Here is a 16,238-nt window from a genome sequence, read left to right on the forward strand (position 1 = left end):
CCAGTGGAAAGCACATGAAAGGATTAGTGTTCATGAAAATGCTAAGAATCATTGGAAGTAGTTCACATTGGAAAGAAATTTAGCTGAAAACAGAGCAGTTATTGACGCGGAACTTTGGTCATAGATTGAGAAGGAAAAGCAGAAGTGGCTTGATATCTTGACGAAAATCCTTCACTGCATAAAGTTCCTTGCGACTCAGAACCTGGCTTTACGAGGACACAGGGAGTCACTTGAGCTAGACGACGACTCCAATGAGGGAAATTTTCTTGGCTTACTGAAACTACTGGTCATCTTTGACCCTGTCATGAAAGAACACCACACTCGTGTGGAAAGTCATCCTGGATCCACGTCTTATCTTCATCAGGTGTCTAGAACGAATTCATCCACATGATGACATCCACTGTTTGCCAGAGTTTACTGAGAAGCATTCGTAAAGCCAAGTACTATGGTCTCATGTTCGACTCGACTCCTGATCAGGCACACTGTGAGCATATGTCAGAAGCAGTGAGGTACGTGGAAGCTGATTTTGAGAGGAAAACAGTCCATATTAGAGAGTCCTTCCTTGGTTTTATCCAGATAAGACAGAAGAATACCGAGAGCTTGGTTGAAGACATCTGGAAACAGCTAGAGAAGGACGAAATGGAGCTACAGGATTGTCGGTCACAGTGCTATGACAACGCTGCTGTAATGGCTGGACACAGATGTGGTGTTCATCAAAGAATAGGTGAGAAAAACAACCTGGCAGTATTTGTGAATTGCGACAATCACTCACTTAACTTGGTGAGTGTGCATGCAGCCATGCAGGATACAATGATGGTCACGTTTATTGGAATCATCGAAGCTCTCAACGTGTTCTTCTCCCGTTCAATACAGCACTGGGAAAAACTGACAAACGCTGTGCCTGTGGTCACGCAGTCCAAAACCAGGTGGAATGCAAGGACAGAAGCAGTGAAGCCCGTCAACAAGTACCTTGAGGAGATACTTCAAGTTCTCCAGGACATGATAGACAATGAAAACGAGACCAGTGAAACAAGAAGTGACGCAAGGCAGCTGTATAACCGCATGTTAAGTTACGATTTTCTGACTTTGCTAGGATTTTGGAACAAAGTACTCATTCGCATTGATCATATTCAAAAGATGCTGCAGGATCCTAGCATGAATTTTCACGATGCTGCCCTGGATTTGAAAGCCCATCCAAGATCATGTTGATGATGAAAGAGAAGTGTTGGTCAGTGAATCACTCGAAGAAGGACTCTGTCTCTGTCAAGAATGGAATAATGAAGTTGAAAGACATCAGAGACGAAAGAAACCAATGGCTGATGAGAACTCGAGAGATGCTGGGTTAACAGCCAAGGAGGAAATGGAAAGAGTCATGAAGGGAACATTCGACTGTCTTCACAGAGAAATGGACAAAAGATTTGCTCGCTTGCACGACACTGACGCCAAGTTTGGGTTCCTTCTCGATGTCGAGGGACTGTGTTACGCTACCGACAGTAATGACCTAAAGAAGAAGTGCGAAAATTTGAGCAAATTGTACAGCTCTGATGTTGATGGACAGCAGCTATATGAAGAAATTTTGGATTGCATAATGTTGCTATCAAGTCAGGCCAACATGAAAATATCAAGACCTGAAGAGCTTCTCGAATTTATTGTTCAGTATGGAGATGAGAGCATCTTCCCCAGTCTTCGCATTGCTATTCAGATAATGCTAACCATCGCAGTTTCCATCACCAGCTGTGAGAGATCATTCAGTAAGTTAAAACTAATACTTTCGTATTTGAGAGCTTCCATGGGTCAAAGCAGACTCTGTGATCTTGCTCTGCTGAGTGTAGAAAGAGAAGAAACTGAAAAAACTGACTTTGAGCACATCATAGACCAATTTGCATCAGTGAAAGCAAGGAAGGTGCAGTTGTAATTTTCACTTAGTGCCATAATTTGTTAATTAAAAGATTAATGAGCTTGACTTGTATTTTTGAGCTGATATTATGGTAAAGTTATCTAAAAGATGGGTGTCAGATGTTTGCACAGGGGTGCAATTTCAGTGCTTGCCATAGGTGCTATTTTCCATAGATACACCCCTGGTTTATAGAGTAATGAAATTTGTTATTTTAATTTTTCTTACTATGTAAAAATGCTTAGATTGTAAATAAATGTATTTATACGAATCAGCTATTCATTCCTTTTTTTTTGCAGCCTGTGCGGCAGCACAACACGATGCCCGTCCTTAAAGGGTTAAGGTATGATTTTTCAAAATGTTTGGTCCCAAAAGTGTTTTAACTTCCTTTCACAGTATTTCTATTACCCTGGTTCACCTGTGGTATCAAGAGCAGTTTCTTGTGGGAAAGACTTATGTGAAGTTGAACATCTGGTTAGTGGTATTTTTCATTAGCAAGTTACATTATGCCTCAAATATAGAATTTTTTTTCTTTTGTGATGGGAATGACCAACAGTCATGTGGGTAGTACATGCACCCTGAGAATAATGGCATTAATGTAATGTTTTCTCAGCCTGAGACCATTCTGTTATTCTTCAGCAAAATCCTTCAGCACTGCAGATTTCCAGAAAAGTTGCTGACTCTTACACAAACTCCTTGACTTTTTTGTTTCATAAATAAAGATTCTTTCATTTTGCTCCACACTGTGTCATCTCCCTCATTTCTCAAACTCAAAGTCAGAGAACTCAGAATTACTGTGTAAGACTGTTTACATCAAATCTTTCTGTTAACTCTGTAAATCATACCTGATTATTCTTAAAGAAATCAGTATATCTGAGAATATGATGTAACAGGTAGGAAGGAGAGAATCTAGTGCGTGGCCACAGGATTTGTTTTTTGAGTTTTCTGCTTTTCTCATGATGGGTGTATTTCAAAGTGTTCTTCTTAACTCTTGAGTTATTACGATTACAAAAGGCTTGAAGAAATAGCATGTTTCAAGAGTCTAAAGACATAACTAAGAAAAGTTGGGTCTAGAAGAAGTCCTCTACTGAGCATCAGACTTTTCTCAATGCTGCAAAGATTTATGACTCATGAAGAAAAACTTCCAGAATGGTTGAGTTTTTTTGCTGAGGATCAATCTCGGTACATGGGAGACACAGATGACTGAAGATCATTGCATTAATTTGTGGTCTAGTGAGTCTAAGATTTAATGGGATGATGTCTACAGGACTACATGGTCTTTGCCAATCAGAGTAGCTCACCCCAGCTCTGGTCAAGGCCATCCAAGACTAGCTAAAAAAAAGACTGGAAATGCAACAGATGAGACAGTGGGTATCAACTGATGAAGTTGGTGATCCATGGGATAATCATGAGCTTTTCTGTGATGGGAAATATACTGCCAAAACAACCATGGGTTACAGAGAAATCTAAGATAGCAAAGAGTGAATGTACAAGCAGCCAATGATAACCAATCATTTTGCCACCCAAAGGCAGGAACCTAATCCTTTCCAATTGCTGGGGTTTTTGAGCATGCCCTCTCCAATATATCCCCGGTGTTTAAGGGTCTTAGGCTGGTGTTAGCCAAGAATCTGTGAATGAGAGGTTTATGTCACAGGTCCCTATGACCAAAGTTAAAGAAATCTCTACCTAGTGTTTGAGAGTGCAGCTAAAGGGAAGCTGGACCAATTCCTCAGGTGTTTCAAGCAGGTCAATGTTTGGAATGGCTAGATTAAAGAACAGATAAGTGGTCCAGCCCTCAATCCAATTGACTCCTTGAAGGAGGAACAACTCATGGAATGGGGTACAATTATAGCTGACTTGCAGTGACATCTTGACACAGCCATAAACAAAGCTATCCATCAACCCATGCTCAAAGCTTGAAAGAAGGATCTCCCATGAAGAGCATAGACACTAACATGAACAATTTGCAACATTTGCATAGGAATGTACACATTGCAAAGTATGTTGCTTATACAGTTCACCACTGAACTTATGGGTATATTCAAAGAGGGTTTCAGTGGGAGAATATTTTGTCTCTCTTTCATTCAAAATGGTGGTCAGAGCTAGAATGCTATCATTGTGAAGTATATCTATCTAAATACTGCTAAAACTCAGATTGTTTGTATCTATCTATCTATTCGTTTTCCACCTGATGAATCACTTTAAAATATCTTTTATACAACAATATATGCACACCAGAAATGAAATGATGAGATGAAAATATGTTATAACGGTACATAGAAAGAACAACAATAAAATGGACCTACAATATTATTGACTATTTGCAAATAATAACTATGGAGACAAGGTAATAAAATAAAAATGAAGTCGAGAACAACAACAAAATTTTATAAATGAAAACCTCTTGCCGAGCATTGGCCATTATATTATTTCCCTGTCAATGTTCCCATCTTCATTAAAAGGCGTAAGATGACAAAAAGAAGATCTTGAAGGATCTATCTATATACTACTAAAACTCTGAGATTGTTTGTTTGTTTTTTTGCTTATTTTCTCAGTCAAAAAATCATTCAACTATTGTTCGCGCTCTTTACGAAACTTCTTAGTTCCCTTTTTTGAAAAATGAAATGGTCTTTCCTTTTACTCCCGATCAACAATCAAATATCTTTTCTTGAATTATGAATAACACGAATGGACTGAAACATTTAATTAAATTATATCAAAATAAACCTTCATTTCGGAGCAATATTGAAATTAGCTTGAATTCTTCATAAACTCTGAATTGTGGTTGACCCAACGGGTCACGGTGGTCTAGTAGTATATAATGACTGTATTCCCATGGTGGTGATGTAAGCTAAAGATTATGTGTTGAAAGTCTTTAAAAGGATTTAGAGCATTATTATCTTTAACATTTAACATAGGAAAAAAAGAAGAAAAGAAGATCAAGGGTTACAAGACAATCTAGATAATTTGAAATCTGTAAGGTGGGTTAGTTGTAAATTGAAAAAAAAAGGTATCAAGTTAACTAGGTTTGTAAATCTTGAACAATATGTAAAAATTCCTATTTTGAGATTCTTTACAAGATGAAACTTTGCCATTGTACAAGAATTGACTGCTTCGGGTAAGTTCTTTGATAACTTACTAATGTATTTCTGGTGCTTGGGATAAGGTCTATCATATGTGGATGTTCAGCTGTTCAGTTTCTATGTATCTTTTTGTCACATGACCATAATAGCACACTTGTCAACTGGTTTAATCACTGTCTGTGTGATTCCTGAGAGAATAATACATTTTTTCTTAATTATTTGTGTTAGGACTGGAATTTATTTTTTTATTTTCTATATTTAGTGCATTAATTTCAGGTCGGCAATAACTTCCATAAACTTACAACAAAATCACAAGTAGTGCTGCCTATAGTCTAGGATAGTGTCAGTAAGTGTTGTATCTACAGTAGTTTTAATACTAAAATGTGTTTTGAAGCAGAAGCATCTAAAAAATCTTTCAACATCAGTTTTAAGACTGTAATAATCAGTTTGAATACAAGAAGGTGCAAAAGTTAGTCCTTTAGATGGCACGTCATTCAGCATCATTTCAAGGAAGTTCATAAAAGATAGTTAAAATACACGATGAAATCTTATTGTGTGGATCTGATGGTGATAATGCTTAATGTATGGCATTTGCTTAGTTCTCTAAACAGAGAATGCCATTCCTAAATGACAGTTCAAAAAATTAAGAACATGATCTTGACTGCAAAGTTACTGAGATGACAGTTTTATTTAAACCAAGTATAAGGTTATCCTGCTTATGTCATCAAAAAGTACAAAAACTACACATATATACTATGTGGTCAGATTTCCTCTATGATATTAACCTACCATCCTCTTCATATGTTAGTAACATCACTAATTTAAGTTTTAGTTCACTCATGAACAACAGCTGGCATATTTGCTACACTTCATTTTATCTCTTACAACCATAAAAAAAATTTTGAAAACCACTTAGTACATTCTAAACTACAACAAGAAAATCTTCTTGTTAATGAAACTCATCTGTATAATATAAAAACCTGTTATACATGTTTATCCATTACAAACAACACTGCAAGTGACTGTAGGTCCTCACTAAACACTACACTGAGAATGCATCATTTGCTGCATCTAATGCAGCAGATGTAACAAACTATATATCAGAGAAACAGTCCATCAGCTTAATGATCAATCACATGAATACCTTAGATTTGTAATCGAAGGCTCTATGGAGCTCCCTATTCCTAGACACTTCATTATTCTAACCATAATGTGTTTCTCACATCAAGTCTTTGTATATAACAAGCGTGTATTAGAATAATTTAAAACAAAGAAAAGCTTGAACAGTGCCTCATTTTTAAACTAAAGCCCCACCCCTTCATGGAATTAACAAAAGTTTACTTTCAAATAAGTTTTTTTCTGTTTTGTCAATTAAATTTTTTTAGATGGGATTATTAAAAAAAATTCTATCGAAAGATAATTGTATCAAAAACAAACAAACAAAATTATACAATATTTTAAGGAAATACAAAAGATATTATTTGAAAAGAAAATGTTCACAGCAATAGCTACCAAAAGCATTGGGGGTTATTCCAAATAACACAGATGCAAAATAAGACAGCTAGTAAGAAAGATCAAATAAGGGCCAGTGTTTAGGTGCTAGAACCCATAATGGCCTACAATCCACTATTAGTTTAGGGAGGGCAAGTTCACTTTTTTTCATTCACTTCTCCAACAGGACAAGTGCATTACTTCAGCTGGTTACAAGTTAACTTGCTTGTAGATTAATTGTGGCACTAAAAATAAATGGGCAGACTTCAATAAATACCTTCTTTTACTTTCTACTTATCATTAATCTGTTATTATTCTTGCTATGTCATTACGTGTACTTCAGAGTTGCAATCCCCAATGGTGATACCATGAATAATGAATGGTGCAGTAATTACAGCCATGATTTTATTCTAAGGTCCATGATGCTGAAAAATTATGATTTTATGTACAAAATAGCTGACACTTTGTAAATGTAATATTTACTTTATCCTTAACTTCAAGATATCTGTAAAGAAGTATTTTCCTTAGCATCACTGGTTGGTGCATAAATCAAAGAGCTAATATTATAAAGACTAAAAATGCATTAAGCAATTATTGGGACCCTTCCAATGAATAATTCTTACTCAGAATGAGTTGAAAATGTTTGGAAACTAGTACCAAGAATAAGGTCAGCATCTAAAGTTTTGCAGCATTTATTATGACTTTGGAAAATGTGAGACATATAAAGGTTCTCAGCAGTGAACAAGGGGGTTAGGGATAAGAAAAAATGAAAGAAAGATTAGAAATTGAAAAAAGCAGGTAGACGAAAGAAAATTGCAGCAAAAAACAAATATGATTCTATGAAAAGGATGGGTATTAAGGAAAGAATTATTAAACTTTCATAACAGAAATATGAAACTTTAAAAGAGCTGTAGCTGGACCAGAGAGTACAGAATTTACTAAATCAGTCAAAAAGTCAATAAAAAAAAGTGATGTTTATGAAAAACATTTTAAAATGGCCTATTTTATCACAATGCAGGGAAAATCCTTTACAAAATTTAGAAAATTTTATCATTTACAGTCAAGAAGTAGAGTTTTTTAGGAATAAATTACATCAAGAACAAATCTGCAGAGATTTTGCCAGAAGCAATGATACAAGACACAATTGATAACATTCAGAATTCCAGATTTATCAGTATACTAACTGATGGTTCTAGAAACAAAGCTATTATTGAACAAGAGATATATTTTTGTTATACGAATAAGGATGGGCAACTGACAACTCAGCTCTTAAGGAGAAGATTAGTGCACTACAGCATTGATTGTGAAAATTTAAAAAAAGAACAGAATGTGTACTTGGATTATTGAATATGAGGTAGACTAAAAACATACTTAAGAACTTGTATTATTTCTTAAAAAAAGAGTTTAAAGACTAATAATTTCCTATGTATTATATCCATCAAGTATCAATTTATCTTTTAATTATTTAGCATTGGCTAAAACAAAAGTACTATTATTACAAACAGTTACACATCTCTTAGTTGAGAAATGATGGAGTAGGTTTAGAATTTTGTTAGATGGCTCAGACATGCAACTGGGTTATTCTAAGCCAATACTTTGCTATAGTGATATTACAAATGTCATCTTTATCAAGTTTTACAACACAAAGATGGCAAATATGAGAAGTATAGGCTAATTCAACTGAAAGACGAACTACAGAAATGAGAAGATAAATTTTGGGCAAAAAGATGAACTGGTAAATCTATAGGATTAACTTTATTCTTCTACAAAACAGGCCAGATCATGATAGATCAGAAAGGAATGACATTGTGAACTATGTTTAATAATGTACTGAGCAATTTAACTATGTTAGTTTAAAAACATACAATTATATACAAAAGGCAAGAACTGACACAAGAACAAGCAACTTCTCAAACCTGGCTAGAGACCATGTCCTACAGATTGACTTCTGTTAACTTTTTGGAAAACTGTGAAGTCAACCTTATGCAAGGATATGCATAAGCTAACAAATGCAACAACATTAAGATCTCTAGCTTTGCTGTATGTTCAAATGTATGAAAGTCTGGCAATAGAAAACTATGAAAAAAGCCAATGGAGTAAAAAAAAAAAGAAATGTACAATTTCTGTTTGCATAATGCACCCTTATTTAGTTGCCACATCTGACTGAATCACTAATTACAACACTGTTGGAAGTGAAATGTTTTCAGAGATATTACACATCTTTTGTAAGCTATTTTATATTAGAAGAGCATATCATGTTGCACCTTCACTCCAGCTTCCAATTTGTGTCCCAAATAACAATATGCAATTTCAATGAGTATTTTAAACAAGTTTTAAAAATTATATCTATTAAAAGAAATGATAAATTTATTAAGACAATGCTAAAAACTAGGTTGACTTTCATAAAAACTAAATTAGATCTTCTGTTTTAGGTGAGCATTAAAAAAAAGACAATTTTGTTTAAATGTCTTCCATTGAAGGAAGAGGTTATTTATATCATTATACAGTATCACAGTCCAGAAAAACATATGAAAATTACACCCAGTACTGATTTACAAAATTGTTTATTGATCATATTTTTATGCACTTTTCATTGGTACAATACACTGTCTGAAATTATAAAATATTTAGCATACTTTTAGTATTTCAATGGCTAGTTCTGATTAACAATTATGCATTAATGTAGTTCACTTCCCCTCATGAAATTGCTTGAATACAACATTTCAGTAATTTTTTTGTTTTACCTTGGAAAAATATTTTGCCAAAAAAGCTAATACAGTACTGATATTACTTAATACTTCTATAAATTATGAAATTTTGCTCTATACTACAACTATTAGTACTACTACAGAAAACACATTAAGAAAGTAAATAACCCAGTTGACTGCCAATGCCTCCAATTGGATAATCATGTACAGATTGACCCCATTATTCCTTTTAGTAAAATATAGTGAACCACACTATTTTCTAAAGATTGGAAAATTCAATTCCCGTCTTTTATCAAAAATGGCTAACTACTTTTATTTACAGAAAATTAATAAACATGTTACATAATATTCACCATAATTAGCATTACTAATTAGTTGTAATTTAAGTTCTGTAGGACAGGTTTTAAAAGGCTCAAAATTTAAAATGTTATAGAAATCTAAAGGCATACGAACTAACTACTTATATATATATCAAAAGGGTATTTTCCTAGAAGTATACAAATTAGCCACATATGAAGAAAAATTGGCCACAGATGTTACATTCAATATCTAATTAAACAACTTTATTATCAATATATGTCAATAAGTTTGGATCAATTAATTTAAAATTCAAATTCTTATATTATCTAAAGTTTTAATTTCTAAATTTCAAAAGGAAATATTTAAATAAATTCTAAATCTTCATTTCTCTGTCACTTAATGTGTCTGTGCTCTAAATTGCCCATTTTAGATTTTCTTTGTACCTGAGTATTCAACTAATTAGAAGCACATAATATAGATAACAAAAAACCAGAACCTCCAATATTCTTGTTTTACTGAGATACAAAGAAATGTCAAGCCCATATGACACACCCCTCTCATGTCATTCTGTTTTTAAAAAAATGTCAAACTCTCTGACATTGCTATTGGATTACTTATAACCACTTTAATAGATTCTTTACAACAAGTATTTAATTTTACTGTCAGTAAGTACACATTCAGCCTGTTACATTGTTTGTGATTGTTTTACTGCTCCAAGCAACTAACAGAATTTTTTAACCTATTTATAGTTTAGTTAGAAGACAGCTAAATTATAATAGTTTCGAGACATTCTAATGCCTGATAAATATTTTTTTTGTGTGTTTAAAATGCATATTTCAAAAGAATATTAATGATTTGAGAAGAACAAACACAGAATGAAAAAAATACACATTACTGAATTAGACTTTAACTATAAACCAAAATTTCTTGATTTTTCATGTATACTTTTATTTATTGCTTATATTTTTAACAAAAGTGACTACAGTGTAAACATTAGAAACTTATAAAGTTAAATAACAAAAACAAATGAAAAACACAAGACCAGCCCAAGCTAAATGTGTCACATGATTGTAACCTGATGGGTTGCTTACACTTAGTTCTCACACTGTAGTTAAATGGCTGTCATGTACTTATAAAGGGTCTAAAAGGCTTTGTAAAGTAATATTATTAAAAACAAGCAGATGCAAAAAGATTAGATAACTGAGACCATCTTGATAAGTAACTGTAATTGTCTATTATAATGTGCAGTATTTCAAGAAAAAATTAAAAAAGTATTAGGAATTTATTGATTTCATTTCATATTTTTCATCTCATGATTTCAGTACAGTTAGTGTTAGGGTACAGAAAATTATAGATAAAATATAAAGTTTTATCAAAAACTAACTTTTTATATTCATTTAGGAGTTTCTATAGGTTATACAAATGAAAACTGAAAATTGTAAAATGAATTACTTTTATTCGTAGCATGAAAAATTATACTTCACTCAGACCAAATCAATAGACTTTGGAAACTCATAAGCAAATCTTTAGTGAAAATATATAAAAAAATATATTTTTTGTGTATAATAGACTTGTAATGTTTAACAAAAGATTATCAAATTTTGTGAAGATACTTAGTATATTCGGAGTTATAGTATGTATAAATTCATGGTTAGATGGTGGTTACAAGGTTGGTCAAAAGCACTGAGACAGTGTAGAGTTAAAACAGATGTGATAGATAACTTAAACAGCAGGTTAACCTGCCATCATCAATTACAAAACAAGCAATGCAAAAAAAAACAAATAAATGCTTCAATAAATATCTCACAAGGGAGAAGTCAAAAACAGCATGACCAATTACTGATGATGACAACAGTTTATGAATATATAAAGTGTAAATCCTGAAAGTTTGTTGATAAAGGGTTTATCATTTTTATGAGTAATGTAGTTTTCTTGAATAAGTTTGTTTGTTTGTTTGTTTTTGAATTTCGCACAAAGCTACACAAGGGCTATCTGCACTAGCCATCCCTAATTTAGCAGTGTAAGACTAGAGGGAAGGCAGCTAGTCATCACCACCCACCGCCAACTCTTGGGCTACTCTATTAACAACGAATAGTGGGATTGACCATCACATTGTAATGGCCCCATGGCTGAAAGGGCGATCATGTTTGGTGGGACAAGGATTCGAACCAGCAACCTTCAGATTGCGAGTCGAGCGCCTTATCCACCTGGCCATGTTGGGCCACCTCTTGAATAAGTACTTTAGAAGATTGACTTGTAATATTACAAAAGTAAGAAATTTGTCAAAATTAATCCAAAGCTTTTTTTATCAGGAAAATAAGGTGCAAGGTAAGGTTTTCATAACAAAATCAGTAGAATCTGTATTTATTTTGATTGAAAAGAAAACATGTTTTGCCAACTACAGCTCCAACAAAATTGTTGTGGTAAATAAATAAGATTTTAAATGTTATTTAAGGAACTGCAAAATCCTTTTGAATTTAGCTTAAGGTATACAAGACAAAATTTGTGCTTTTGGCTTTGTTAAGCCTCAAGTGAAACATTATATTTTTCATCTATATCACAATATATTTAAGCAATTATATTTAATTTAAGAAGTTTAGTTCTGTACCCTGTATTCCAACTATTGATTACATTAGAATTGCAAATTTAAAATTAATATTTTAGAAGTAAAAATGATATTCAAAGAAATATTTACTTCTACTGTTACCTTGTGTTAACAACTTCTGGGTCCAAGACAAGAAATAAACTCAATTCCTCCACTGTGAATTAATTTCACTCCCTATGCATAATTTTGTTATATAATTATATTATATATATATAGAATAAATACACATTTTCACATGATTATGGGCCCTATAATCATACTCATATGTCAATAATCATATATCACGTGGTACTACCTCTACATTAACCTTTATCTTGATGACTTATAACCTTTAATAATCACATTTTATCTAACTGTTGTGGGGAGAAGGGCATGGTCACTTATAGTAGAGGGAAGAGTATATTTGAATTTCATTTGACTTCAAATATGATACTGCAATTGTACAATAGCATTTAGCTAGAATATCCAGACTGAAAGAGGAAGTTGACCAAAGAGAAGTGCCTGTCATTCTCCTGGAAAAGGATAATTGTAGCACTGTCAGTATTAAGGCAAACAGAATCATATATAGGCAATATTTATTTATCCCAAAATGCAGATGTCAGGACAAATCATGCTGTTATCACAGTAGCCAGTGTGAGATAAGCCAGTAAGACAGGGATGCATTCAGTGACTACTACTGATGTACTCAGTTTCCACTGCCAGCACTATGACACATATGATTTATGGACCCTCAAATACCTCCCACCCACTCCGGCAGAGATTGGTGAGTACTCAATACATAAAAGTGGCCACCACGTGGATAGTTATTGCAGACATCTTGGCTGATTGACATAGAAAATACAATGAAGAACAGAAGTTCATGAAATGGTGAAAAAATAAATCCCCCAGTGGAATCTGATGAGGTGAAGTGCTAATTCATGTCCCTCTGACTAAGCAACTACCTTAAAAGCAGTGCAGAGGGATTGAAAGTTTGAACCCACATGTATTGAGAATGAGACAAATTCACTAGACTAAGCAAGCACAAATAGTGATTAGGCAATATTAAAACTTTACAGTTTAGTGTTAATGAACCAGGGTACAAAAGTTCCCAAATACATAAAGGAAAAACAAGTTACCATACAAAAGTTTATGACAGTTATTACAAGCAGTGAAAACCATGCAATTCTGCTCCTGTGCAGGTACATTATTTTTTTAGTAATTTCAATACAAGCAAGTAGACTCATCAACAAACATGTTAGCAGAATAGAAATCTCAGAAGCTTGAAAAGCTACCATGTTTTGGTAAATACTTAAAAGGAGAATTAAAATCTTCATGTTTAGTAGTAACATAAAATTCTGAATTAATATCCTCAAATAATTTGAGAAACAAGAACAAATGCTAAAAAGAATATCCTTTCACACAAATATAAAGAAGGCATGATGTGAATAGACTAATGCTAAGAAAAAACTATTTTAGGTAATACATTATATATATAAAAGCCAGATTGAGATAGTACCACATGATAGATGATGACTAGCCTATGCATATGATGATAAACCATAATCACATCAAGATACAGTTATTTTGCATACAAAAATTTAAGCAAATTAATTTTATGGTGGTGAAATAAGTTGGAAGTGGGGAAATTAGGTCTATTTCTTGGCATAAACCAGAAGTCATTAATTCAAGGTTATTGTTGAGATATAACATCATATTTGAAGTTTATAATATGTTATCTGATTGCCCATCATATGATGGTAAATGCTGATTAATTTTAATTCTGAAAATTTAATGGAAATAAATATTTTATGAACATGTTTTCTAAAAAATTAATTATAGTAACAATAAATGTATAAAGTATTTCATGAAAACAGCATTTTTGTGTACATTTGGTCATTTGCATGAAGGCAAATGCAAGAAGGTAGAACTTTTCATAAAAAATACATACAAATTTAAAAAAAAAAAAAATTCTAACCTAAGGTGAAAAACTCCAAAAATAATGTAATGTATTGTAACATCATATATTGGGTTGAAAATATATTTAAGTTGTTTTTAGCACATACCATCACTGGTGTTTATTACATAATATGAAATTATCCCTGATTTCATCTATAACTGTATTTGTATTTTTCCAAACATTCAGAGCTTGATGTATACAATAAATAATAATAAAAAGAAAAGATATATAATAATAAAACAAATTAACATAAAATCCTGACTTAACTAGGATTTGAACACAAGACTTACAAATGATAGTCGACCACTATAACCACCATGACACCCAGTCTTTGTTATCAAATGTTAACAAATAATTCAAATTCCTAACCTATCATGTTATTGTGGTTTTTCCTAATATTTTAATATCTTGCTTTAAGCATGAGAAGTTAATAATTAAAAAGTTATACAAAATCCCCACTTGACTGGGATTTGAACTAGAGACTTCCACTTGAGACAAACCAATGAGTCAATATGAACATTACCAACAAAGGGAGCATTATAAACAGAGAGAGAGATTTCTTACTGTATTTCCATTAACCAAATCAGGCTGCTATAAAAATGTTTGATGCCAACAAGTGAGCAAAGTTACCAAATAAGGACAAGATGAACTTGAAATACATTATACAAGTTAGTTAGCTAGAAACATATTCCAGAGTGTAAAATGAGAAGTACGAGCTATTGGTTCTGTTTATTAGCACTGAACAGAACTTTGAGAGAAAGCAACAAGTGGAAGATTGTGTGTAAAAAGACCAAAATTAATCAGTTTTGTCCATATATTCCAAGTTAGCGAGTTTGAATACTTACACCCATATTGACAGCTAATTGCCCAGAAATAGTTCTGTACAAACCAATTACCTATTTAGTCATGGTTTTGGTTTTATAAAAGGTTCCAAAAGTATCAATCAGATTAAAAGATTTACATGCAGCATTGAGCATGCTGAACTTCTTGATAAGAAGTAAGTATACTAATTAAATAATATAAAATGCCATGATTGTAGTTCCTTGCCAGTTCCTGGCTTGTCAAGCTATCCTGTAGCTCTCCAACTGATTCAGAATTGCCCAGAATATTTGCTGCACTTCCGGATCCAGAATGGCCACACTACAGAGTTTTGCAGATATTTGCCATACAAACTCCTTGTAAGTAGTTAATGCTTTCTCTTATCTAGTCTAACAACATTTGTAATGATATTGTATAATGTCAGAGGAAAGAAGAGTATTAAACATTAACTCTGCTGCATATTCAACTAAGTTAACAGAAGATGTAATAGGGTTATTACTGAACATATTAGAAGAATTATTATTGCAATTGCATAAGTGAAATCATGTCTGAAAGAATATATCGAGATAACTTTTGATAATTTTATCATTGTAGTTTCAATGTTGATGATTATAATAGAACATCAAATTAATGAACATATTGCCATTCAGAACAAAGAGTGTAATAATTTGGACATAAAACAGTTTCCAAGATAATTTTGGGAACTTTGATGTAGATGAGCATATGAATATCTTGTATTAAGATTATTTTGTGTTTGTATTAAACAGTCTCTTAGTGAATTTCTTTATTCCAAACATAAACCTCCTTGAGTTGGTGGCTTATGTACTTAACCCATAACTACATAACTTTGCATTAAACAATTTATTTGTAGCTGGTGCAGAGTCAAACCTAAATATTTCTTGCTTATATTAATTAACTTACCCCTGGATTACTCTCTGGTTCTGATCTTTGTCCAGGTGGACGAGGTGGTAACTTTTCTCTGACATGAAATAAAAAATAACAATCTTGCTTATATTTCAAAAGTAAGATACAAGTAACAAAATAAATTTAATACTTTATTCAATACATGTCAACATTTTGTTCTTAACATTAATCCTCTCAACACGGGGTCGGTCAATTTGACTGAGTCACATGACCTTTTGTACTCATTTAAAGTCATTATAAATTTAATACTTATAACTCTCAATATAGTAGGTACATCTTCATGAAATTTGGCAGTCTTTCAGTTTATATTACAAGTCTTTCATATACAAAAAGTCATATTTCTTAGTGAAATATTTTTGATAAAATAAAATAAAGATTTGTGCATGAATATATTGAGTATTTGTTTTAAATAGTCCATGTGAAAAGTAATTTTAATGATAAAATTAAAAATATATTTCCTCATCTCAAAAATCCTTTA

General features: G+C 32.6%; 2 protein-coding genes across 2 annotated transcripts in view; one reads left to right on the plus strand and one right to left on the minus strand.

Moving 5' to 3' along the window:
* The window catches only part of LOC106457566 (E3 ubiquitin-protein ligase RNF185-like), a gene marked incomplete at its 5' end in the record, with an annotated part of 68,648 nt that overhangs the window by 10,363 nt on the left and 42,047 nt on the right, over positions 1 to 16,238 (minus strand). The window contains one exon of the mRNA XM_013916998.2: positions 15,758 to 15,815. Coding sequence (XP_013772452.2) covers positions 15,758 to 15,815 — 58 coding nt within the window. The remainder of the gene's footprint in view (positions 1 to 15,757; positions 15,816 to 16,238) is intronic.
* Positions 1,094 to 3,696, plus strand: LOC111085357. Its single transcript, XM_022383565.1, has one exon. The coding sequence runs from the start codon at positions 1,313 to 1,315 to the stop codon at positions 1,913 to 1,915; it is 603 nt and encodes a 200-aa protein (XP_022239273.1). The 5' UTR covers positions 1,094 to 1,312; the 3' UTR covers positions 1,916 to 3,696.

Source organism: Limulus polyphemus, unplaced genomic scaffold (genome assembly GCF_000517525.1).
Source record: "Limulus polyphemus unplaced genomic scaffold, Limulus_polyphemus-2.1.2 Scaffold346, whole genome shotgun sequence".
Taxonomy (NCBI): Eukaryota; Metazoa; Arthropoda; class Merostomata; order Xiphosura; family Limulidae; genus Limulus; species Limulus polyphemus.

Excerpts from the sequence above, each read along its gene's own strand:
- LOC111085357 (XM_022383565.1), top strand. The coding sequence starts at position 1,313 with ATGGCTGATGAGAACTCGAGAGATGCTGGGTTAACAGCCAAGGAGGAA.